Source organism: Neolamprologus multifasciatus, chromosome 6 (genome assembly GCF_963576455.1).
Source record: "Neolamprologus multifasciatus chromosome 6, fNeoMul1.2, whole genome shotgun sequence".
Classification (NCBI taxonomy): domain Eukaryota; kingdom Metazoa; phylum Chordata; class Actinopteri; order Cichliformes; family Cichlidae; genus Neolamprologus; species Neolamprologus multifasciatus.
Genome location: NC_140444.1, coordinates 28,648,847 through 28,675,925, shown reverse-complemented (window position 1 = coordinate 28,675,925; position 27,079 = coordinate 28,648,847). Strand labels below are relative to the sequence as shown.

The 27,079-nt window shown below is 43.4% G+C and overlaps 3 protein-coding genes across 3 annotated transcripts; 2 read left to right on the top strand and 1 right to left on the bottom strand.

The window, feature by feature from the left end:
- Positions 1-193: 193 nt before the first annotated feature.
- On the top strand, positions 194-7,795 carry LOC146517228 (GRB2-related adapter protein-like). The gene is made up of 5 exons (XM_085162930.1): positions 194-495; positions 580-677; positions 965-1,084; positions 5,045-5,354; positions 5,464-7,795. Exons 1-5 carry the CDS (start codon positions 418-420, stop codon positions 5,641-5,643), a joined length of 786 nt encoding a protein of 261 aa, XP_085019056.1. The 5' UTR covers positions 194-417; the 3' UTR covers positions 5,644-7,795.
- On the bottom strand, positions 7,581-27,079 carry slc5a10 (solute carrier family 5 member 10). The gene is made up of 15 exons (XM_085162932.1): positions 26,683-27,079; positions 26,524-26,595; positions 25,787-25,891; positions 25,262-25,321; positions 24,171-24,275; positions 23,950-24,055; positions 23,678-23,758; positions 23,372-23,577; positions 20,845-20,980; positions 11,663-11,770; positions 11,420-11,570; positions 11,173-11,341; positions 8,506-8,721; positions 7,911-8,004; positions 7,581-7,777 (listed from the first exon to the last, which is right to left on the bottom strand). The coding sequence occupies exons 1-15, from the start codon at positions 26,788-26,790 to the stop codon at positions 7,581-7,583; spliced, it is 1,914 nt and encodes a 637-aa protein (XP_085019058.1). The 5' UTR covers positions 26,791-27,079.
- sack1gb (scaffolding CK1 anchoring protein Gb) lies at positions 13,126-22,103 on the top strand. Its single transcript, XM_085162928.1, has 5 exons — positions 13,126-14,434; positions 15,751-15,918; positions 16,831-16,955; positions 18,139-19,525; positions 21,209-22,103. Exons 1-5 carry the CDS (start codon positions 13,943-13,945, stop codon positions 21,578-21,580), a joined length of 2,544 nt encoding a protein of 847 aa, XP_085019054.1. The 5' UTR covers positions 13,126-13,942; the 3' UTR covers positions 21,581-22,103.

Here is a 27,079-nt window from a genome sequence, read left to right as displayed (position 1 = left end):
CGTGTAACCAAATCAGCTGGAGCCACTTTGTTACCTCCTGTCCTGATCTTTTAGCATTGCAGTCTACTTCAGGTCCTTTTCCATTGCTTTACAGTGTGAGCCTCCCACTGTCGCTTGTTTTCCTGGTGGACGTGCTTTAATAAAGCCCCAGAGTTTAAAGTGTGTAGGCAGAGAAGCTGGGAATGGAAAGAGGCGGTCGCCATCTCCACGTGTTTGCGCTCTAACTCTGTCACATGTAGAAAGGGACGCAGAAAAACTCTGCTCATTAACTTAAGAGCAGAATATCAGCCACTACGCATACACACACACAGTGATTATGTCATCACCCAGTGCTGTCTTCTACTCGGCTGTAGTATCTCTCCATTCATGAAGTGAAACTGTTGTCGAGGCTCCTCCGCTGCACTCTTTCTGTCTGGGATGGAGGCTGTGGCTCTTTTCTCTTTCGCAGCGTCAGAAGCAGACGAGATCAGTTTTCAGAAAGGTGATATCATCAAGGTAAGTGGGTCTTTTAATGCGTTGAGAAATGTTTTGTTTTGTATGTCAATGCAGAGTAATTGTGCGTGTGCATGTGTGTTATAGGTGACAGAAATGGAGGAGGATTCTTGCTGGGTCACAGCAGAGATCCAGGGGAAGCGTGGCTACGTGCCCGGGAACTACATTTCCCTCCTTCCACACCTGTAAAAAGAAATATTTTGTCCACTTGTGCTGCATGAGTAACCCTTATCAGGCTTCAGTGTGTAGTCAGACTGTTTTCCTGTGATTGGATTGTATCATTTTAAGGAGTTTTAGAGGCCTAAAGATAAAAAAGCAACAATTTAGGATGTCATCATTTGTGCTTTATTCCTTTTGTGACCTAAAATAGGGGAAACACTGACTTACATAACTGATTTGAATACTGCTTTAATTGTCTTTTAAATGCCAAGAGAAGTGTGTGAGAAGTGTGTGCTGTTGTGTGCTCTGGTAGGTGGTTTGCAGGACCGGTGTCAAGACTTGAGGCTGAACAGCGTCTGCGTTGGCAGGACACTGGAGTGTTCCTGGTGAGGGAGAGTGAATCAGCTCCGGGAGAGTTTTCCCTCTCTGTTAGGTCAGTGAATGCACCACAAACACACACAACCACAAAAACAAGAACGTCAGCTTCAGTCGGGATGAAAGAATGTGCTTAAATCTGACTCAAGCATGGTCTGTTTCCATGTTCATTATATATGGGCTCACTCTGCTGTCCTGCTAAAATAACCCATTCATCCATCTGTTATACCAAACTCCATCTTTATGATCAACGACTGTTCAAAGCTGGGGCTGAACTCAAACCACACATGCCGCGTGAAACACACACACTCCCCCACGCACACATCCCTGCAGCGTGTCCCTGCGGTATTAAGTGTGCTGTTGGATGCTTGTTTTCCATCCCACTGACTAAATGAGCACATTAAAGCATCCACGTGTCTCTGAGCGTGTGTCAGGGTCGGCACATAGGAGAGCCAGACTATTTAAATTGCTTTATGAGAACCGGTTGAACTAAAAATATCACAGCAGCACAGACAGAGCACAGAGAGGAGGAGGAGGGGGCGGTGCAATCTGGGTCACCAAAGTGACGTGGGACACATTTAATCACTAAGGGTAAATTGAATGTGTTCAATAATCGGGCCATTGCGTAACAACAGACAGTCTTTAATTAAACACAGGTACATTATGTAATGGACACATGACACAGACGGGCACGTACACAATGTGCTCATGTTAACATTTTAAGGCGTAACATCTGTCTACCTGCGAGGTTTACGAGAGATGAGAGGTGTACAGAAACAAAACAATGCGATGCTAAAGTCGATCAGCAGAGGGCGATAAAGATTCAGGAGGAATGGCTGTGTAGTCTGTGCCCAGTCTTGTTTTTATTATCATGGAAAACACATTACAATATATTCCAGGACAAACCAGGAGTTTTACATCATGGGCCACATACGGCTCAGTTTCATCTTAAGTGGGTTGGAGCGGTAAAGCTAACGCACAGTAACTCATTTAAAAGATTTTCAATGTAAAGAAGGTAAACTACAGTTTGATTGCCAGAGATGTCTTCAGAAACAATACTTCTACAATACTTCTGCTTTTTATCATTACAAAGAAATACTGATGTAGTAAATTTAAAAAAAACTGTCAGCAGGGTCATTGGGCTCAGACTGTAAAGGAAATAAAGAAACGAAGGACTTCGTTTATTTGCTGTGACAGAAATCATCTGTGAATTGAGTGTAGCATTATTCATTTGTAAAAAGAAACTTATTTTGTAAACAGGGATTATGAAGGGATTTTTCCTGTTCTTAAACTGAATACTAACAATAAAAAAAGGAAGTTTTCTTGCAGTTAATGGTTTATCTGTTACTTCTCTGTCTGGTGGATAACAGCCCATTGGTTGTGTCTTTGACAGTAAAGAAGCTAAAACAAATAAAAAATACAGTTGAACGTTCAGAATTTATTAACTTTGAAATGTCCACATTTTCCAAAACTTTTGCCGTGGAGCCCTATGTTTGACGCCCCTGACCTCTGACCCTTACAGAACTGTCTGTAGTCTTGTTATCATTCTGCAACACGCGCTGAGTGAGAGTTCGGATTCCCAGCAGATGGAGCTGTTAACAGGGAAATCTGTTATCTGCACTGCAGAGACACATGTTCAAAAACATTTCAGCTTGGGCACGTTTCTCATAAACACTATTCATAAATATGATAATAATATTTGGGAGTGGGACAGCGGTGTGGTGGTTAGCACCATTTCCTCACAGCAAGCAGGTCCTGGGTTTAACTCTAGTCCAGGGCCTTCTGTGTGGATTTTGCATGCTCAGTGTCTGAGTGGGTTCTCTGCAGGTGTGGCTTCCTCCCACAGTCGTCGGGTTAATCGGTGATTCTAAATCAACTGTATGTGTCAATGGTTGCCTGTCTCAATATGTGTTAGCAACCTGTCCAGGCCGTACCCTTCCTCTCGCCCCTCGAACGCTGGGATAGGCTCCAGCCACGACTGCGACCCTGAATTGGCTAAGCGGAAGAGAATGGACGGTCCCATCGTGTTTTGTACCAGGATCTTGGTACTGTACTATCCATGTACAAAAGTGCCATAATCAATATTATATAAATCACACCTGTGCCTGTCCTGCAACATCATGTCAAAATGGGCCTCTTGCTCTTGTCACTGAAAAACTCCTCATAGCAAAAACATTAGAAACTATTTGTTGTTGTTGGCTAAACAGTTCCAGGAACATCTCATAAAACTAAAAATAATAGATGACCTTTTTTTTCATTTAGCAAAACATTTTGCTGAAAGGTCCCTAAATTTATCAGTTATGCCTGTGTAAGATCATCACAACAGTAAATCCATTGTTTTCCATTGCATAGTCTCAGCCTAATTAAGACTTAGTTATCTGCATGTGTGTGTGTGTGTGTGTTCCTGTCTAGCTATCTTTGTTTGGACTGAAAGCTGCATTCTACTATACTTGTGAGAACCAACAGTCACTTGTGAGGACACACAACCCGGTCCTCACAAATGTGAAGGCATTTAAAGGCATTTTTGAGGCTCAAAATGTGGTTTTAGTGTCAGGGTTACAATTAGGTTATGGTTAGGTTTAGGGTAAGGGTCAGGGTTAAGCATTATGTCAATGAAGCACCTCACTAAGATAGCTGAACGGGGTTGTGTGTGTGTGTGTTTGGGGGGTGTCTGACATTTAATAAGTTACACACAACAGAAATGCAGTAGTATACGTAGTATAAGGTGCTTGGTTGAAACTGAAAAAATATCTCAGTCTGTCAATGATTACACATCTAAAACATCACAAAGGCAGTTACTCCCCACAAAACAGATAACACAACAAAAGAGATTATGTGAAGTGAGAGTGTGTTGGTCAAAGCTACAGTTCAAATGTAATAAGGTTTCATAGTGGAGATGGAAATGTATTCCCTAAATAAAGTACTTACCCTTCTTTGTAATCCGTGAAGTCGACCTGAGCAAACACAGTGTGTTTCCCAACAAGATAGAGAAGGAGGGTTGAAATATGTATTATATTTCTTTTCATTATATATTAATGGCCAGCTGCAAAAATAAGCAGCTAAAAAAACATTTTACACAAGTCTTTGTTGATTGATTAATCCATCTTTTCCTTTAACATTTCTGTTTTTAATACTAAACTAAGAATAGAACAGGACATAATAGGAAAAAAACAGCCAAACAGCACAGACCAAAGAAAAATAGAAAGAGAGGGAGAGGTTGGTTAAGATATCAGGATAGGTAGATACTGGGAAAGGTGAATGACTATGACGTGTAGTGTGTGACAAGAGGTGCTGCATGTGTGTACGCCAGTTTTCTTAAACAGAGTTCGAGAGAAAGAGAAAGCGGGAAGAAAGAAAGAAATTCAAGTTAATGAACAACAACATTATGAAACAGTATCAGGAACATTAATCATCATCTTTATTGTCATTTATGTGGAGATTTATAAGTGTAAAGGTCATATGTTTATATATGGTAGGAATTATGCTGAGCCATGTTTTTAATTGAGGGTTTCCTGGGTTTGAAAATTGCCATGGTTGCATTGCTGTGCTGTTTGAATCACAGTTGAAGTTTAACCCAGTGCATGACGTCCATCAGAACTCTTATTGGGCAGTCAGCAGCCAATAGATCCGAGTGTTGTGCGTCTTTTAAGTCTAGATAAAAGTACCCCAGTGACTGTGATGGGACACGTTATAAAATAAATACAAATAATAACATTTGAAAAATAATTGTTTTTGACTAAATTATGGGGTCTATGTTTGAATCTTCCTGATGAAATAGTGAAATAGTGTTAATAACAGCTTGCCTAGTCATTTCATGGCCTCATCTTTCACGGTTGCTTCTGTGCCCTCTGTGCAGGTTAATGTGTCTGCTCACACAAAGACATTTGAAAATGATGGAATGTGATTTTAGTTGGTGGTGTGATTGAGGGAGTTCCCGACCAAAGAATGAGGATGCACATGCTTGTCTTCCTTCTCATCAGCTCTCTCGTTCTCCTTGTTCACCACTCTTATCTTGCAGCTATGGCGACAGGGTGGAGCATTTCCGCGTCCTGGAGGGTGGCGGTCAGTACTGCATCTGGGAGGAGTCGTTCTGTTCCCTCAACCAGTTGGTGGATTTCTACAGAACTCACAGCATTGCTGTGGAGAAGGTGGTCTGCCTCAAAGATCCTCCCTCATCCCCTCAGCTGTTGTCGCACTTGGCGCGTAACCCCTATCCTAACCCTTACAAAAGCACCTCTCAGGAGTCCATCCCCTCGGGCCGTCTCTACTCTAACCCCTCTCACCCGGAGGGAAATACATCATCGCGTCTGCTGAAACCAGTTGTGGAGGTATGACACACCACCTCGACGCGTCTCTGTTTCTCATAAACGACTCGTGCTTCTGTTAAACACGCACTTGTCTGTCTGACTTCCCCGTTTTGGCTCCGTCTTTGTGCAGAAGCCTCGGCTGGCTCACGCCCTCTGTGACTACACCCCCCCTCACACCGCCCACCTCCACTTCCTGCGCGGTGACATCATCGACCTGCTGGACTGCTCGAGCTCCTTGAGCTGGAGGGGTCGCTGCCGAGGCCGGGTGGGGGTCTTTCCACCGGAATACGTGCAGCCGCTGTACCACTGACGCCATATCAGGATCGGGGCTGCATTGCTGACACTTATCAGTCAGCCTGCAGTGACTCACCTTACTTATCCAGTGATCAATCGCTGAAACGATTAGTCAAATGACACTGACTGAGCAGATTTCATTACTGATTAAAGACCTATTTCCTGTCATCTTTTCACTATGACCTTTAAATGATAGGTCCTGTCTCTATGATAGCGACTTGTCAATCTCAAGGTTTGCCCGCCCTAAATCATATCGCCTATTTTACTACAAACGGGACCATCATTTATCAAATGAACACCACGCTGTAGTCAGCAAGAACTGAAAACGGCAACTGAGACCATGAACCAGTTCAGATCCTGAGGTCATACATCCACGAGCACTGCAGTCATTTTCTCATACAGGCCTGCTGCCCGGCAATGCTGCTGACCATTAGAAAGAATTCAGGTTTAATTCACCTCACCGGCGGCTTCATTTTTCACACTCCAAGGCTGTTTCAATCCTTTATATACAGTCTGTGGTTGAGTACAGTTGGATAGGAAGAGATGTCACACACACACTTACACAAAATCACAACAAAAACACACCCTTACGCTCCGGATTACCCTTTGACTGTTAAACTCTACCTAATACCAGAGTGTAAGTGGATTCACGTCTATTTAGTTATAAAGAAATGAACCAACGGCCTTTTGTAGGCAGGTTGGAGGACTTCAGTGCAAAATCAGTGTAGCACTTTTCAGGTTTTTGTTGTTTTTTAAAAAAATAATGTATGCCATTTTAAGTAATAAAGACAAATAGCAAGCAATGCTTCTGGTTTCCTCTTCACAGATCTGAGGATTTGCCGCTTTCTGTGTCTGACACCATTATCCTTATTTCCTAAATAACTCTGGAAGTTATTTACATAGCAAAGCTTGGCTGTGCTTCATATTTGTGGGGTAATTTTACAGACTTATCAGTAAAACTAATAACAACTTACAGATAATTTCATCATAAGCCGAATTGTTTAGACCATAGGAGGAACCTGTGCCGTTTAATCTGAGTCATTCTGATCGGCTTATACTGAAAATATGAAATGAAAGTGAAATTTAACTCCATGTTTGCTTTGTATAGCCATCTTATCTTTGCTTGTACCCCCCCCCCCCCCACCACCACCACCACCACACCAGTGCTCATTGTACATAAACTACACAGAAGCTGAATAAAGAGTCTGCACACAAACATCCGTTTTTTTTAATCTTTTTATGCACACATCATTCAGTTTAGTTTTGATATCACCTGGAAAAAAAGATTACAGGACCACATGGAAATATTACTACTGATAAAATGAACATGACATTTCTCATTATTTCTCATTGGGATGCATTTGGAGCTACACTCACTGTTCCATCGCTTCCATTGGTAAAGACTTCAATATAACAACTTTAGGTCATGTGTGAGAAATTCTGATTAAAATTCATAAATCATGTAAATAAAAGGATAAATCAAAAGAACATTTAGTGCAAACATTCACACAAAGCTCTAAACATAACTAAATAATCAACACTGAGCATCTCGTTTCTAGGCAACAATATTATGTCACACGCAGAGCCTGAACCACACTGATGTGCTCTCACTGCATATTGTGAAGCTTTAAATTAAAGGTGATGTTTGATGCCCTTTTATTTATGTTGGTTTGTTGTAATCCACACACTTCAACATTTTATTTCCATGGCATTTGCCCATTATTGTTATAATGATTATTATCTAAATTTAACTGTTTTAATAGATATGTGTGCTGTGCTGTCCACCGGCATCTACCGGCTTTACACTGTGAGTCGATGTCTTAATGATTCGAGTGAAATCTGAGCAAAAACCTGTTTGCTTCTTCACATTCTTGGATCTAGAGGGATCACGTTCCAGCTCGTGTTGGAGGGACTACAGTTCAGCTGAGGCCAGATGTTAAATCTGACCTCACCTCAGGCAAAGTATGCATAGAGAAAAATGTTAATGCTGACCAGCAGGAGAGCGTTGAAACAGCAGAACCTCGACCACAACACGCTCTCTCGAATGCTGGGGACTCTGGGAGCTGGAGTCTCCTCTGATCGCCGTACTGCTGAGATACACAATCCTGCCCTCTGACCACATGTCGTCACCCGCCGTGTTGGTTCAGAGTCTGCAACACACACACACACACAGAGCGGACACAGTAAGTTACTCAAAAACAAGAGCAGTGTGTGTGTGTGAGAGAATGACTGTTTTTCACATGATAGCTGGTTTTTATTCCCCGTGACTGCTGACAAACTTACCCTGGGAGCTACGGTGGCTGATGGAGGACACTTTTTGCAGAGGAATGTCTCTTTTTGGCTCTTCAGTTATTGTCCACCAAGTCAGGTTACACACCTGGGAAAAATCGAAGAAGCAAAACCAAGAAAGTTTCATTTATTTACTATCAAACAGGTAAAACTCTACTGCCATTTTGACATGAGGTGACCCTGACAACACCCTGACTTTAACATTTCAAAAGTTACCCCCACTTGCTATTTTTTGCAAAAATGTATAAGATCTTTATTGCATGTGCATTTATAGTGCGTATAACGTGCTATCAAAACAAGGGACGATGCAGATAAGCGTGATTATCTGATGCTAGAGATAAAAGCTGCTTTCAGTTCCCCCCTTTTCACGAGAGATCATCACAGCATGCTCTGCCTGTTTGTTTTGGCTGAATATAACAGCGGACGCCCTTCCTAAAGCAACCCCAGTGCAGACTCTATGTTATAGATGAGTGCGAGTCTGTCTAATTCTCTGTAGTGACAGAGTGTTTTCCTCACCAGACACACACCATACTTGCATAAGCTTACTTCCCTCATAGTCGTGTTATTTATTGTATCCATGTGTGCACACCTGTTCGTGAGTGGGCGGTGGTGTAAGCAGCGATACAACGGCAACCACAATTGCCGTGAGCCCACAGAGCAGAATGGCGAAGTGGAGGTAGTGGACACCACGTAGCACCGCAGGTGCTGAATCCTCAACGCCACATCTGGAAGGAGGGAAGGCAAACTCCAGCACCATCCTGCACACGCCGACCACCAAACCCACCATCAGACCCCAGAAGGCGCCCTAAAAATCACACAAATACACCTAGATTGGATTACATGCCTTTCTGAACCGAGTAGCAGAATTTAATTGGACAGGAAGCATGTGTCTCATTCCTGAGGCAACTTTGAACCACACATGGGTGCGTTCAGCTAATGTCATCACTTTCCCAGAGATATAATTTGTCACCGTCACATCACTCACTTCTCACTTACTGTTAATACACACAAACACGCAGAGAGGCACAGATCACTCTCCGACTCCTTCAGCCTTCAGTGAAGAATGTGATCTGTGCAGTTTGAAAATAACCGCCTTGTAGCCACACACAGAGTACATATCTGATCTTATTTTTCCTTTATTTTCATTCCACCTGTTCTTATTTTTTAGACATACCTCACATGTACAGTTCCTATAATGTAACATGCACAGATACTAACTAGGATCCAGATATTATGTTAGTAATTACAAAGTTAGCTGACATTTTTATGAGCTTAATTCACTGCCCAGCTTTGAACACGACACAGATTGTGTTCCTGTGCAAACACTTTCGATTGTTTGCGTGTGACTCATCCCGTGCTGTAATGTGTGTCCTTTGACCCCGTGATTCAATATCATTTATATTTTTATTGTGTTTATCCAAACATACAAAGCTCACAGCTTTTGTGTAACCATGCAGTTCATCTTTCATAACAACTTTTTAATAGGTCTAAAGTGAAATGGTAACATATAAAAGAAACAGAGACACCATGTGAGACATTATATGGACAAAAGTATTGGGACACTTAATCCTTGAATTCAGGTGTTTTGAGTCCCATTGCCTCAGATGTATAAAACCAAGCACCTTGCCATGCAGTCTGCCTTGACAAACACTGGTTTGGTCTAATGATTCATGTATGGTGCTGTAATAGTTGCCAACACTGCAACTCATGAGTTTGTGAAATTCCTAGATATTCCACAATCTTAAGTGGTATTATGGCAAAGTGGAAGCATTTAGTAACCGCAGTAACATAGTGTGTAAAAAATCTCCAACTCTCTGCTGGCTCAATAACTGCACCAAACCTTCTCCGACATTAACCTGAGTACAAAAACTGTGCGCCGTGAGCTTCATGGCATGGGTTTCCATGTCTGAGCAGCTCCTTCAGGTGGCCAAGTACTTTTATCTCTACAGTTTATTAATAGGCTCACTTTTGGGATTAAATGTTTCAGAGACTGAGGTCATTTAACAAACTTTTTCTGCCACATTTTTACCCTTTGGCTAAAAAAAGGCCAATCTGGAATGGTCATCACCCTGCTGGGAGTGTTGGGTGGGCAGGCGGGTGGTGTGGACACACGAGTTCATGACGTATGGGATATTTCAAGAAGGATTTTCACCTAGGATTTTCAAATTGGTGCACCTGCTATTAGTTTGAGGGGTAGCACTGATGGCCAACAGTATTTATTATCACTGTAGTGTGAAGCGAAGTGAGCCGACGTGGATAAGATTTTCTTTTATGTAACAGAGATGTCCTTTGACCTGCAAATCACCAAATGTGTGTTTGCTTGGTGATTGCCAGCTCATGTTGTAACCCCAGGCGATTTCACTGCAAACACAAAATAATAAAAACTCTAAAGTAGATTCTGTGCAGCTGGAGGGGAAGTAGTATTCACAGTAAGAGGGAAGGGAAATCCTGTTCATTCAGAAAAACCTGAGAAAGTGCTCTTTCTTTCTTTCAGTCTGTGGACAACGTGCCAGCAGCGAGAGCAGACACACCCAGGACGTGCTCTATTAAAACAGGGATCGTAAATATCCAGGGGACTGGTCTTTACTCGCTGGCGATCGACGCTTTCCTTCTCATTTCCTCTGCACTTCATTCTGCAGGTTTTAATTGTGACAGTCACAGCAGGCCTCTGTCGCTCACAGTCTGTTATCATAGATCAGCAATGACTTTTATTGTTTAAAGTGAGAACTCCGGCTCCTATGGAGGAAGCAATAAACAATACACTTTATGAAGTGAATTACTGATACACACAGCTTTGAGCTCACACACAAGGGACACCACACCAAGCACTCTGTGCGCATGTGTGTGTGTGTGTGTGTGAGCTGTACACAGCTTGATCCCATTTGAGGCTAATAAAACTATGCAGCCGTTATGGTGTAAGTGAAAGGACAAACAGAGCAAACAGGGGAAAACCTCAAAAGTCCAGAATGTTCTGAGGGCAGGTATCCAGGGTGGAGGGCTAAGCTTCTTTCAGTGTGTAACAACAACTTACAGATGTGTTTTCCTTCTGTGTTGTAAGTGTGTTTGGAATAAAATAGCTTTTTTTTTTTTAACTACATCATGATGTAATTGAACCTCTGTGATTTTTGCTATTTTTATCATGTCACAGTCTTTGCAAGCTCCTTTGATCATGTCACAGAAAAATCACGAATGAAAGAAAAAATAGTAATTTCAAGTTGCAGCTGTAACTTTATTATATTGATTGTCAGTGTGCTACCTGCTCATTGGTCCTCTTCCAGAAGATGGCCAGAGTGAAAACAGCAGTGACGGGTGGAGCGAGGCAGCTCGTCACCGACTGGATGTAAACGTACAGCTGCCCGCTGTTGGCTGACTGGAGGATGGGGATCCAGACCACGCTCACCACCACCAAAATCACGGTCACAATCCTGGGGCAAAGGCAAACTGTGTCAGCGCGTCTCTTTTCTTTATGAATCATCCAGCTCATTCACACGTGAGTGCCACACCTGCCAACCAGCAGCAGCTCCCTCTCAGAGGCTCGTGGCCGGTGCTTCTTCCAGATGTCCATGGTAAAGAGCGTGGAGCTGCTGTTGAAGATGGACGTCAGCGAAGACATCAGAGCGGCCATCATCACAGCTATCATAAGTCCCCGAAGGCCTTCAAAAATGCATACGCAGACACTCAGATGCACGTGAAAACACCTGAAAAGTGTTGTGTGGCTGCTTGGAAAAAAAAAAACATATTCTCACCGCTTGGCATGAGTTCAATGACCAGTTTGGGGAAAGCGATGTTGGAGCATCCAACCTCAGCTCCACACACTCGCACACACTCCTCTGGATCCACACAGCCTACAGAGTCTGAAACATGGAGGCGCAGTCAAAAGTTGTTTGCATGCAGGAGTGGAAGGTGAAGTTGACCTTTCCTCTCATCCAGAATTCAAGTTTGTTCCCTTTAAGTCCCACGAAAGGTACTAAAGGGCAGATTCAGGGTCGTTCCATGTGAAAGCATTCAAATGTGTCTGTTCCAACTACCTACAACCCTCATTCACTGTCACACTGGAGTAGCCAGCTAGTATCCACTGCTCTACCTCTTTAACCACCCTGAACACCACTGGTTTGCGTTGCAATTTGCTGCTTCGTTACCTGTTTAGCTGATGACAAATTTCTTTGTGACATAAGATGGCATGTCCCTTTACTCACCTTACCGAAGTTTAGAGCGGACACATCTAATTGCTGTGACCCTTGTGGTTGATGCATTGCCCATCCAGCTGTCTCATACTCAGGGCATGCACTGATCCTGAGACCCTCTCCACAAGGGCATGGTCAAAATCTGGGTCTAAAGCTGTTTGATCAGTGTAATGTGTCCAAGCTCCTGTACATGGAGCATGTGAATGTTGTTTCTTCATTTCATAGCCATAAACCAATTTAACTTAATAAAAGACAAAGTTATTTAGGAGAAATCATGAGTAGAAGATGTGGCTGGGGTCAAACTGTAAATAAAACCAATACTCTGTTCCATGTGTTGATATGACCCTAGACTTTTTAAAAATTTTCTCCAGTGAACTATCAGAAAAAAGATACAACATCCATGCACAAATAAGGTTTCTGTCAACTTATGTCACTAATGTTAAACTGGTGGAGTTTCTCTATTGAAATTGCGTCCCATGATGTTCACGCTCAAACCTGTTTATAGAAAAATTAGATCATGGCTTCAGACTGTGGCATTTGAGGTCAATGTAAAATAGTTTTTTTTAAAACAGAATTTAAACGTAGTTTTTAGCCGTGAAAGTTTCGTGTGTCTAGCTCCTGTATTTATGAGCCGCTTATAAAGTTAAACAGAAGGTTACACCTGGCATGGCTTTATTAAATATGGACAATTTGTTATTGTTAAAAACAAAACTAACAAACAACTGATTCTGGGTCAGGTGGACGGCATTGATTGAGTTTTCCTGGAATGACTCTTTCCAGGTACAGGTACAGGTATATATATATATATATATATATATATATATATATATATATATATATATATATATATATATATATATATATATATGAACAAATAATAACATCACATATTGTATAACTTGTTATAGCCTCATGGGTGAGCTTTCGTAAGGGTTCTAACTTGGGGTGAAGAACAAGATTTCCCCCTGTGTGCTGGCAGGAGGGTGGAGTTTAATGCCTCTCTTTCCTAACCAACTACCGGACACTCCGCCTCTCTGCCCCCGGACACCGAGCTTCCGTTGCCGGATTCCAGGGTCAGACACTCGCCGCACACAGTCTGCTGGACCTGGACGAGCTTCGTGTGACTGCAGCGACACTTTAAAGTAAAGAGGCTCGGTACCGCCACGTTAGCGAAGACTGCTTTGTGTTCTTTCCGGGAAGTTTCCTTTCTTTGAACATCTGTACACCTCTGGCTTCAGGCTCGCGCTCCGACACAACAAAAAAAAAAAAAAAAAAAAAAAAAAAGTGGAAAAGTGAGTCGTCAGCGCCTCAGTCAGACTGAGTCACACACAGTTTAAAATTTTTAACGAAGGACTAGTGACTTCTTTCTTTGTGTCGAGTGAGTGTGTTCCGCTTTAGACTGACTCACTGGCAGACACACACTCATCCACCCAGACAGCTGTTCGTCTCACTCCGTGTCTGCCGGGCCCCGAGGCTGGAGGAGCAGCCGAGCCGGGCCGCAGCTTTCCGCAGTTTTCCGGCTCCTGTCAGGTGTAAGGCGTGGCGCTGGGCGTGGAGGAGGGGGGCTTTGTTCCAACCACACCTGAGAGAGAGAGATAGCTGTAACCCGAGAGCAGGGCTGAGCTGGAGCCTGCCCGGGTTGAGGAACTGATAGCGGTTTATTTGCCTCAGATGAAAATATCTGCCACTGGTCTGGTTTGTCCCCGGTCACGCGGACCCGGAATGTACCGTAATGACAGATCGCACTTCTTCCATGTTTGAACCCCCGGACGGACGAGTGGAAATTGGGTCAGAGTGGTTTCAGTGTTTAACTATTTACTGACCGGCGGGTTTACTGGGGTCATGGCGCTATCTCAGGTCCAGTGTCTAGACGATCACCACGTCAACTGGCGCGTGAGCGAGAGCAAACCAGAGTTTTTCTACAGCGAGGACCAACGGCTGGCCCTCGAGGCACTCGTCGTCGAGGGCCGCGACGCGTTCACGGAATACATCAGCAAGCATGGCGTCCGGGAGTTCCTCTCGGAACCGGAGTTGGAGCGGATTGTACACACGGCGGAAGCATACAGGCCCGGGTACGAGCATCTCCAGAAACCCGGGACGCCAGGCCCAGGAAACACAACTCCGGGGCCCTGGGAAGAGACCGGAGACGGTGAGGTGTCTCTCGAGTACTGGCCAGACCGGTCTGAGGGCTCGGTGGCAGAGCTGGACCTAGGCTGGCCCGAGGCCATCTCATACCGAGGGGTCACGCGCGTGACCGTGCACACACAGCCTCCAACCGAGGGGCACACGCACATCAAGGAAGTGGTGCGGAAGAGCATTGCGTCAGCCCAGAAGGTAGGCAGAGAAGAAGATGGAGTTTAGAGGTTCTCCACCAAAACAGAAACGCTTCACACTGACGAGAATTAACCAGTTAGCTTATTGTCTTTTCACCTCTTTTTGTTGAATTATGTTAATATTCGCGATTTGATGCTTGGATTTTATCGCAAGGTGTTTTTATTTGACTCCTCCATTCATGTAGCCAAAATGTGGGGGACAAAACACATCTTAGCTGAGTACAAATTCATGACGAGCAGCATAATAGAGAGACCTGAAACGCACCACAGCACTGAGTCAACAGAGCAACAGGAAACCGCATTAACAACTCATCAAAAACTGGAGTGCATTTTCTGTGCTGTCAGTGAATGCACCACAGTCAATAATTGTTTTCAATATTTCTCCAGTCAGTGAATGTATAAAGAAGTTCACTGCAATAAACCCGCAAGTTTCAAAACAATGCTTCACCATCACATTAAAGCAAAGAAGAAAAATCACTTTGTGCACTTAATAAATATGATTTTGCTTGGCGTTAAAATGATTAGGCAACTAATCAGTTACTGGTCTGACAGGAAATTACTGTTGTGACTCATCTGAAAAACACTTTTCACACTTTTTCACAAAATCAAGTGACTGAAATGACAACAGATCATAATCAGCAGATTAATTGTTAATGACAATAACTGTTCTAGCAATGTATTTATTTGTTGGCTGTTGCTGTTTGCATGATCGTTTTATGTTGTTATTAATATTGTTTAAATAAAACAAGTCCTGTCTTGACACGAGAACAGAAAAGAGTTTGTCACATGCCAGCAGTCTTTCTCTCATATCCATAAATGCTGGTACATGTTCATGCAGTAGTCCAGCTTTGCACCTGAGCGACAAAAGAAACATTGAGGCTTAAATGAATCAGACTTAGTGCCAAAGTGAAGGCTGGTTTTCAATGCACATGTATTTTCACAATAAATGTAATACAAAAAAGCATGAAAAATTTCAAGACTTATCATCATTTTCCAAAGTCTACCTAATGCTGCTGTTTTAAACGTAATCTTTAAGCTGGATCACATAAAGAGAGCCGCCTGTCTCTACTGTTGCAGCGTTGCGCAGCACATAGTGTCCACCCACTTCACATTTTATCACCTCTCTGCCAAAAAATAGTCTCTGTTCCTAACAGGCTCTAAACTACAGGAATATTATGCTCAAATTTCTTGTGTTCCTTTGGGGATTGAATATCGCTGATAAAAGCAGCTGAAATAGAACCCACCCTCAGAGACCAGGAAGCACTAACACTAACATTTGTGGTTTTCCTCTATGTGTATGTGTGCTGTTTTTTTTAGGTGATAGCTGTGGTGATGGATGTGTTTACAGATGTGGATATCTTTCGAGACCTGATGGATGCGGCCTACAAACGCAAGATTCCTGTGTACATAATCATCGACATGGCTGCGGTGCCCTGCTTTCTTTCAATGTGTGGCAGAGCTGATATGCACCGTGGACACCTAAAGGTTTGTATTGCCAGTCACATGCATGCACGGATGGATGTTGTTTTGCTGGGCTAGTTATAAAGAAGGGTACGCCCAATAAGTATACAGTAATGGGGAGGGGGAGGATTGGAAAAAACATCTGTTATTAAAGACACCTTTTTGAAATTATATTGTCACTATACAAAGGAAAATTTTTGGGCGGCCCATGATTGATGTAGGTTGCCAGGTTTGTGCCTGCGGGTATTTGTGAGGTGCATGCTGCAGCTAGTTTGCAATAGCTTGGTTTTCTTTGTTATTCTCTGGCTCTCTTAAGTTGAGTTGAACTGGTCTAGGCAGTAACAGAAAATACTTAAGAGTTTCACGGGGGATTTCTTTGGACTGGAGGCCAGAACAACGCCAGTTAAATTCCTGTCTATGCTGCAGGCAATAAAACCACACAGACTTTTTACTTTCTGTAACATGTTTTTCTTTCACTTCTCCTTATTTCTTCCTCACGGCATTTACCGCATTGCCAGTCTCTTTTTTTATCTGACATCTCTTCCGATATTGTGAGCGCCATCACTCCCGTTGTTAATGTCCCCTGTGAGATTTCACACACAGCGTTTACTTACGAGGTAACGCTCAGCCTGTCAACCACACCCTTATCACAGAGCCGAACACAAACACCACAGGGTGTGTCAAACAGGCATGCACGTACGTAGATAGAAAGTCCATGCTCTAACCTGTAGAGGCACCCAGTGGGAGACTATGGAGGTATTAAAGCTGAGCACTGGCTCTTGAGTAACAAGGAAACTCATTCTTTTCTGCCTCTCCATTCTCTTGTTTCCTTTATTTTGCCCTTTGTTCACTGAAACCCTTCCATCCATCAGCACTAAACCCTCTAGAGGCTTTGGTTACCAAGCACTAACCCTTTATGTATGTGTGCATGTGCAGAACCTGCGCGTACGCTGTTGCGGAGGCGTGGAGTTCTTTACGCGATCGGCGCAGAAGGTGCGTGGATCTCTGAGCCAGAAGTTTCTTCTGGTAGATGGAGACAGAGCCATCTCTGGCTCCTACAGGTGAGCAGCGTTCATTTGTGTCTCTAAATCTGCACAATTACATATTTTAAATTAGCCGTTAATTGCATGACTTTTTCCACTCAAAAATAAACAGGCATCCATGCATTTCCTGTGGACCTCTGTGGTAAATGGTAAATGGCCTGTATTTGTATAGCGCTGTGGAGGGCTTTAGGGCCTTTCAGCTCGCTGTTTTGGTTTTCTGACCTGCAGGTTTACTGGTCTGGTTTAGTCTTACCCAGTCCTTCCTGCTGTAGCATGCAGCTGCTTGCAGGAAATGGCCTTAATAAATCAGTCATACACATGCATTCCATACAAGACACACGGAGCTAGTAACTAACTGGTGAACATGCTGGAGTCTTGACCACCATCTGTGGTGAAGAGCTAAACAGAGCTACACGGAGAGTGATTGCCGTTCTGTGTTTGCTAACATAACACAAACTGGACAACTGCTTAAAGCCACTGTACCCCAGCTTTTCTCATTATTGATGGTTATCGTGGTTTCTCACCTGTCAGGGTCCTGACCTCTGAATCCACTCGATCCAGGTGCCTGATTCCTCCGGAAGTGTGACATGAATCGAATGTTTTTTTTTTATTGTCAGCTTGTTGTTATGCATTGTGAGTCATGGCTAGTGAATTGTGTTTTGAGAAACAAGCGGATCAGTGTTGGCTTAAAATAGTTTGATTCAGACTGATTTGTTGGTCTCTAATGATCAGTTGGGGAAAATTGATTCCCCTCCCCTGCTGAAATTACAGAGTAAATGCAGACTCAGTGTCAGGCTAAAGATGTTGACGGAGTGTAAGGGAAGTATATTAAAGTCCATTGCTCTGCTTGTTTTGCTTTTTAGGTGTGTTATCCTTACCGTTTACTGTCATTTATAGTTGCTTATTTACTGAAATGTCGGTGAAATGTGAGACTGGATCTGTTAGAAGGAATTTGAGGAGGAGTACTTATGCAATGTGATCAAAGACCAAAATGTGGTGCATTACATCAGAGTACAAAAGCTTGTTATAATGATTAAACTATTAGAATCTCAGATTTCTGTTTTGTCAGTGGGAGCTGTGACTTGGAAGAAGGAGTTTAGATGTGATAAACAGGACCGGAATAGAACTGGTAGGAAAAAAATGTGCAAAGAAAACATTGAAGTCCCTTCTGAGACTTCTCTCCATTTCTGTGTTTTTCCAGTTTTACCTGGTCCTCGTCTCGTTTGGACCGTAACCTCATCACTGTGATCACAGGACAGGCAGTGGAGACCTTTGACCTCCAGTTTCGGGAGCTTTACCTCACGTCCAGAGGCGTGTCACTCAACAAGGTTCCTATGACAGACGAGCCAGTACCTGACCCTCTCCCTCAGGCGGCTCCTGCACCTGTGCCAGCTTCTGTTGCCAGGAAGCTCATCAACCCCAAATACGCTCTTGTCACCACGGGGACCCACATAAGTCCCACTTCATCTGACCAGAACTCCAGCAACAAGAACCCAAACTCCCAGAATCCCACTGGGCTAAAGATGATGAAAGCACGGCTGAAGGACGTTATTGAAGAGCCACCCATACATCCAGGATTAGCCAATCTGGAGAAAGCATACCTGATTCCGTACCTGCCCACCTGGCCTGAGCCAGACCCACCAAGTGACGTGATTGGCTTCATCAACATCAGGGATGATAAGCGGGCCAATCAGGTTCACTTGCAGAGGTCTGAGAGGTTTGAGGTTAGTCAGGCTATACGCTTCAGCTCACCACTTTCACAGCCAGCACAGACTGAGCAGCCTGCTTCACATCCTGCAAAAGCTGCAGGATCAGCTGACACCCCCTCTGCAAATACAAGCCTGAAGCCTTCGACTCCTGTGAGTCCAACTAACAAACAGCTCCCATCCCCCGCAGCTCCCAACACAGACCAAACTGATTCCCCTAAACAGCCCAACACCCCCCCAGCACAGGATGCACACACACCAGCTGCACAGACGTCCACTTCACCATCTAGTGTTACTGCTGATTCACAGCCAACAGAAAATGCTGCAGAACCTCCACAGACACAACCTGTAGCACCTCCTGTTCCTAAACGCCGCACCCTGCAGCTGCTCATAGAACCTGCCTCCTCAGAGAAACCCGGTGAAGCGCAGGTCACTCTGATAAAAATGGACCAGCTGGAGAGTCTAGAAGGCTCATTTAAGAAAAAGAGATCCCAGAAAGAGGTGACCCTGATACGTGGCCGCTTAACGTCAAAGGACAATGACCAGGACTCTGGGAGCAACGATAATGGCAGCCAAGACAGCACCAAGGTCAACTGTGACCGAGCGGTCAATGACGAACCCTCGAGTAACTCCACAGCATCGGATGAGGAGTTTTACGATTGCGCGCAGCCAGAGCCCAATAACCAGCTAACCAATGGAGTGACAACAGGGTCCGGCCGAGGACAACGCCAAGGAGACGGTTTCAACATGATGGCCCGCTTCTCACAGAGCATGCTGGACTTGCGAGAGCCCCTCCAATCAGAGGACAGTGCTGCTCTCATCCGCCAATCACAGCAGCTGCGCAGACAGGAGCACCTCTCCCCACACAGGCACATAGGACAGGTGAGCACTCGGTATTACTGCTCAAGTGGTGCTAAAATAATCAAAAAATGGGAAATCTCACACACACACATTCATACAGCACTTTATCAATGCATACACACACACACAGAAGGATGCATTAGAGGTCATTTGGGGTTCACTATCTTGCCCAAGAATGCATGCAGGCATGAGGAGTCAGGGATCGAGTCGCTGACCTTTTGACCCTCTCTTTCACCCGAATCATGCATCAGTATATAAAAAAGTTCTATTTGTTCATGATTACCAAGTAGTATAAAGCTTTAGTGAGTTTGTAACAGAAGGTTCATTACTCATTCTCATACCGTCAAGTCACATTTTGTTAGATGTACACACAAGGTGTTGTTGCTGGACTCACTTCACATTCGTCACATATGAAAGCTCAGGAAGAACCTTTCAAAGTCACAGTTTAAAACCTCAGTTACCCTGTGGTGTAGTCTTTCAGAGAGGAGTGTATTTTGACTCAAACTTTTATTTTTTTAAATCTCCTTTTTTAAGTAGATCTTAGTGCCAAAAGAAAACCAAACAGCCAATGAAAACAAAACTAAGCCGTGAGTGAAACAGGACGTGCACTTCTCTCCTCTCCGGTCTTGTGATTTACACTGTTGCCAACCCGCACGCCTGTTTAGGCACGGTTTAAAGCAAGCAATACAAACTGCTTTGTGACAGATATCCATTTAATGTTTATAGCTTCACTTCTCAATATTTATTACCACTTAAAATGAAGCCTTATAAACACAATTTACCACTTTACAATAAACATGAATTATTATCTTTTCATTTTTTAACAGTAAGTAAATGTATTTGTGTTTCTATAAAGTGTTGCCAAGAGTTTAAGTGACATTTTTAAGCTTTTTAAAAACAAGAACACACTGTTTTACTGCATAATGTATATTCAATATCTTCTTTTACAAAGATGTCAGTGTCAGGCTATATTGATGAGTTGCGTAATCATTTAATTAAAAAAACAAAAAACAAAACAGCTTAATCCATTAGGGAAGTTTCTGCCCTAGATGACACAATGCTTAATCTTTTAAACGTTTTTAATGCGTAATGAGTAATCACTGACAAAACCACTGCTGAAATTCCCACAAATTGTGATTGCTGTCCAAAAGTATGCAGCACTTACTGGAAAAGCACACATTTATGTAACCCATGTCAAAATAGGTGTGCCTCATACCAAAAGCAAGTCCCTACCTGCTTGCGGTACATGCTTACATGACATATTTTCCCCCTTCAATTTAAAAGGTATTTGCGTGTCTGTGCGCATGAGCGACTGAGCACCCACGCTCGTGTACACTCACCGGGGTAGAGAGCTCGACTGATCATGCCAGGGAGGACGATGAAGATAAAGGGCAACATCTTTAGATAGGCGGCAAAGATGGAGGCTCCTTTCACATGACTCATGTTCTTAGCAGATAGGGACCTTTGTACGATAACCTACACACACAGAAAGGCGCTTAAAAATATTTCCAAAAGACATAATCAGGTAACATATGGTGTAATAAGATATAAATGAATATAATAAATAGTAACATTTCCTGTTAACAGTAGAGAAAAACATGGATAATGAATAGCAGTGGCCCCTGAATTGACCCCTGAGGTACTCCTTAGAGAATAATGGAGGATTTAGAGTTTTAATCCCCTCTCTGTGCTCTTTCTGCTTAGTTGTTTCAGACCTCTAGATCTCCGGGTCGTGTTGCAAGAGCGAGAGGACCAACAGTAGTTGTCGCCAAACCAGGAAGTTATCATCGGCCCACCCGAGCAGCTGGCCCAGTGATAGGAGGTTACCGCTACTGGCAGGGCCAAATGCTCCAGCCTGACTCGGCCCAGCTGCACGTAGAGACCCGCTCCGGGCGGTCACCGAGACGACACAGTCCCGGCTACAAGAAAGCAGCCCACACGTCACCACAGCCACCAGCCAACCAGACGGGATTACTTGGAGTTTCTTTCTCAAAAATTAACACTTTTAAACACTTAAGAGCACGAGGAGGAGCACCGCAGAAGAAAGCACCTCAGAATAATAAGCCTGTCACGTAGATCTGTGGGCTGGTCGGGGATGTGTTGTTTTTTTTTTTTATCTTATTTTTGTTTGGAAACTGCGACGCAAAGCTTACAAGATCTGCTTTACTCAGATATCTCTGGGTGGTTTCAAATGAGTGCCTGACCAAAAAGAAAGTTTGCTGACGTGTTTGTGCGGAAATAAACGCTGATAATAACATATCAGGTGTTTGTGTTTACAACATACAAAACAAGATAGCATCCACTCTAGCAACTGATTTATGAGTGATCTGGGGGGGGGGGGGGTTTAAGATATGGTACTGTGTTTGGTCAGCTGTGATTCTCTTCAGCCAACCCATGTTACGCGCCGTGCAATGTATCTGTGACATGCAGGCTCTAGGCTCTAGTGTTGATATCATGGGGACTGGTTGCTGATGGTGAGAGGGTGTTGCTTTGAAATCACTGGCAGACTTCCCTAATTACCTTTGCAGATGTATGAACATGTGTGAAAAACATGGGACCAGTAGTTGTAATGTTGTAAATAAAAAGACAGTTAAATTTGTCCCATTGTTTTGTTTCAACCAGCTCACACAAAGCATTAGTTCATTTAAAAATGCCACTGTATTGTACAAACATCTTAATATTTGAAGGAAGCATATCATTACTAAAAATGAAAGATATTATCTCAAGCATACAGCGCATGACAACCCAGACAGCTGATCAGGAAATATTCCACGGTAAATGACTGTGAATGAACACTCTGAGGTATTTTTAGGTATGTTTGATTTTGCTTCCTGGTTTGCAGAAAAATATAATTGTAGCTTCTTGCTTTCTGAAGGGATTTTTGTAGTCTGGAGTTGAGGCAATCAGCATCTGGGCAACACGGCAGAGCCCAGCCTTTATTCTTTTTGCAGAGGTTTGAGGATGCAGTGACACTAGCGGAACAGAGTCTAGTTTGCTTAACTTTTTTCCAAAGTGCTGCATAAGAAACTGGGACTGTTGTGGCTCATAAAGAGATCAAATTAATATCGACCAGAATGGAATTCAGCTTCTTGGAGCGGCTCTCCAAACATAGTCCAGCTTCAAAGTCCTCCATAACCCATAGTTAAAGCAGATAAACACGTTCTCAGATTTCATTAAAAAAAAACTACTTAGTATTATAAGTTCAGACCCTGTGCTATGGCAGACAAACTGTCATCAGAAACATCCTTTGCAATGTGTGTAAAGGATGTTTAGTTACTCAATGAAAACGTGGAGGTCATGGCAGTGCGTTGAAACAAAACTTGCAGTCTCCACTGCTCAGCGCCTGTCTAATGCTTTTCTTATGGTGAAGTGCAGGAACAGTGAAGCATGACAGCAGCATCCTAGTATAGACATGCTTTTCAGTGCCTCAATCTTGAGATTAGTCAGCGTGCTAGAAAGGATAAATAGAGCCAAACACACTGAGGTTTGTAAAAGAAATGTGCTTTAGAATACAGATCTTTGAGCACAACTGGGAACCAGCATGAAGTGACTTCATGACAAGTCTTTGACAGCCCCCCCAAGACTAAAAAAACAACAAAAAGAATGTAAAATTCCTCAGCAAACACGACAATGGCATTTCACAAATGCTTCTTTGTGGAACTCACAAGGGATCTATGAGGAACAAAAACACCTGCCTGAATAATGTCAGTCAACACAAAAAGGCTCGGACATTTTTCATGTGTGTTTGAACGAAAACAACAATTCTGTACTCAGAAGATACAAATAAAGTATCAATCTGATACCAATACCAGTATATAGATCAATCCTCACACCTCGAGTATTTGAATTTCGTCCTTCCAGACTTACCTGGTCGGTACACCAGTACCATGTGGCCAGTATGGTGAGCCCCAGAGTCATCCCGGGCCAAGGAAGGTCTCCGGTGACGGCGTCTCTGAACAGGTGCATGGCGTCCTGCCGTGGCAGGTGGCAGGTACTGTTGGGAATAATTTTACTGGGTATCGCTCTGCTGTACCGCTCGGCCAGCTGGCTGTAGCCACCAATCTCATTGAAAGCTGTGGATGCACATTTATTGCTGCTGTTGAACGATTATTGATTGATATTGATTCTGCAAATTGGCCCTGCAATATTTTGTGTTTATGAAACAGCACATACCAGTAACTGTTAGGATAATTGCACCAACGAGCATGATAAACGTCTGGAGGGTGTCTGTGTAAATGACAGCAGCTAGACCACCTGAAAAACAGAGATGGCTTTTTATTTGAGCAAAGAAACAAACAAGTACCGAGTCTTACGTTCCAAAATATGCAACATGTTTGTCTCTGTTTCTGTTTGCATAATAAAATATTAGAATTAACATTCATCAGAATTGTTGAAATTTTTTAAAAGAGCAAAAAATGTGAAATGTAATGCACTTTCACATCTACCTGCAATGGTGTAGAGCGCAGTGACCACCAGCATGAGGACGGTAGACAGGTACTGGTTCCATCCGAGACACACCTGAACAAACAAGGCTCCAGAGTACAGGTCAGTCTGGTGAGAGAAACATGTCAGTCAGCGACGTTGGCAAACAAATGATCTCACATCTGAGACACTTGTGCAATCAGATGGGGTTGTATGTAGGTGTGTTTGTGCCACATAGTCGTACTGAAATCTTTGTGAAGACGGACAACATCAGCGAGAGGACAGCCAGGTAGGTTCTGATCCTCTCTCCTCCAAAGCGACGTCCCAGATACTCTGGCATGGTCACAATCTGGACACAAGACAGTTCAACATCTTCAACGTGCCACAGCTACATGGAGGAGGCATACTTAAAGAGACATTTTGATTATTTTTCAGTGATAATGCAATATCAGTCTGTAGAAGAAAGTGTGAGCTGTCTGGGAGAAAACATTTGTGCATGTGACAGGAAGTAAACACTACTAATGTTTGTTCTCAGCTGCGAGCTTCCCTTTTCTGTGAAATTGCATCACAAGACGTGCGGGGGGGGGGGGACCTGAATGACTTGTACAAAAAAAGGACGGGTAAATCAATAAGGTCAAAGTCTATTTATACCACTGACCATACACAGCTCACTTTGATCTGCAGTGGGTCTGACCAGTGAAACTATGTGATAAATGTGCAAATTACAGAAAAGGTGCTGGTAGTTCATTGGCCAGACTGTAATTATAAAAATGCATATACTGTCTTTTTTTAACTACTGCAGAAACAGACATTTCTGTGGAAGGTTGTGGGATCAGTAGGAAAAGCTGTAAAACTTATGAGAACACAGCTCACAGGTCAAAATCTATGCACGCCATAACATTTTCCAAAGCTGTCCAGTGGGCCATTTTTCCCGACCAGTTCTGGTCCCTGTACCTTATGTTTGACACCCCTGATGTGGCTGGATGTGGCCCAAAGGGGAGGAAAAAATGTGAGTTATGTCCAGTGACCTATTTCCTTAAGAAAACTCTGGATGGATTCAAGATACCGACTATGAAGAAGTTTAGTATGTTCACAACTGTATTTATGACTTTATTTTTTTAAATATATGTTCCAACAAACAATAAAATGAGTACTAAGATGTGTGTGTGTGAGTGCTGTGCAGTAACACCCTGCTGGGAAATTTACAAGGCGGGGGAATCCTTGTTGGGGAAAAGCCTCCTGGCACCAAAATGTACCTGCAGAACCAGCCTGAACAAGCAGATGGGTACCTGTGTGAGTGTGTGTGCATGTGTGTGTTTGTGTGTGCCAACCAACCCCTGAGGAGATGTAGACAGGCACAAATACCCAGGCTAGAGCCAGCAACCCATAGGTGGCCTGGGGAGAAGGGGTCAGATAGAAAACAGAGGGGTTTAATGAGAAATCCGCCAGAGTCAGCTCACATGTCTCTTTATTTAAGATGCATGCTCTGCGTCCACATAGGACAGCTATGCTGCTGCTGCCCCCTGCTGTAAGCTGCCTGTTACAGCTGAAGAAAGGAAGACACTGAAATGACAAACTTTTGTGGTCTAGAAGCCATGTTCATATTAGGTAAACTTTCTGTTGTAAAGCAGGTAATTGCAAGTGATGTTATTTTTATTTAGCTGCAAATGTCATATGCCCCCCCTCCTTTTGTCTAGTCAGCACACCACAAAAGAGACAAGTTGTCGAAGGATTAGCAGGCTTGTTCTGTTTCATTCCATGCCACAATGCATTTAATCACCATTAACAGATACAGAACACCATCTCATATTGTTTTGATGAGCACGCATGTTTCTCTGACTGCGGTTTTGTGTTTCTCACATTCCATTCAAAGCCGGTGACAGCGATGCCTCCGGCAGCTCCCGTCCCCGCCAGACCGATGAACAGACCCGAGCCCTCTGAACTGGCAAAGAGAGACGATCCAATCTGTGCAAGACAGAAGAAAAGGTCTGGAGGTTTTACTGAAATACTGCAGAACTACTCTGCTGCAAACACCTGACCTACATGCAGAGTTTGTGGACTTGATGCTTTTGCTCATAATGATGGAAAATCTTCTCAGAGTGTTCAAAACTTTTCTTTTTTAAAACCTCCAACTGCAGCATTTGTCTTCTTTCATTTCTCATGTAGCCTCATTAACGTCAGTGTTTATCATCACATTGTTATTTACTTAATGAGAAACAGTTTCCGTTAAGCATAAGTCTACCAAGTCTCTCTTAAGTTCAGAACCCAGCTTGGCCTTACAGTTTCAGCTGTAAGGGGTGGCTGAATTTTAGTAAAACAAGGAGAATTGATTTCTACATTTTTCTATCCCCCCCACCCCCACACACCCACACAAAAAATCCACCCTTTTAAGCGCCTGTAAGAACCATACAATTGTTTACTGATGCTTGATTCACAGAACAAATTTACCCAGAAAGTTGTGTATCTCCTAAAGTCAGTGTAGCCTACATCTATCACTTTTACCATCTGTGAAAACTAAAATCAACTTATTGCAGGGTCACAGAGCCTTCACTGTTAGATCACCCTTTATTTCCACAGTTAATATCAGATGGACTCACCGGCCACCAGGCCATGTCCCTCCCAGCCAAGAAATATCCACTCAGTGTGTTTCTGCTCACCCTGCATGAGGACTGACACACAAACTGGTTTGCACAAACATCCAAAATGAGCTGAATTAGTAGAACGGCACAAATTCATTCACCCCTCTCGATTCTTACCCAGATGCCAACAGCGAGGTTGAGAAGAAAGTAGGTTGCAATGACAATGATGTCTGAGAAACTGAAAGACTGCGACAGGGCGTAGAAGTTGATGGTGGAGTTAGACATCCTGAGCGTTCGCGGCACTGTCGAAAGGTTCCCTGCGGCCACACACACCTGTCCGCCTCTGCGATTAGATTCTCATCTGACGCTGGAACTTTGCAAACACCATAAACTCGAGAAGAAGATGATACACACCCTAAGAATCTGCAAACCCTTTCCTTTAAATGCTCACTTCCCATCCAACGCACTCACGCCGTCAAACACACACACATGGCCCTCGCCTGCGAGCTGACTGGTCTGCTACCAAAACATCTCGAGGCACACTGTTACATCTGCATGTGAAGAGGGCAGACCA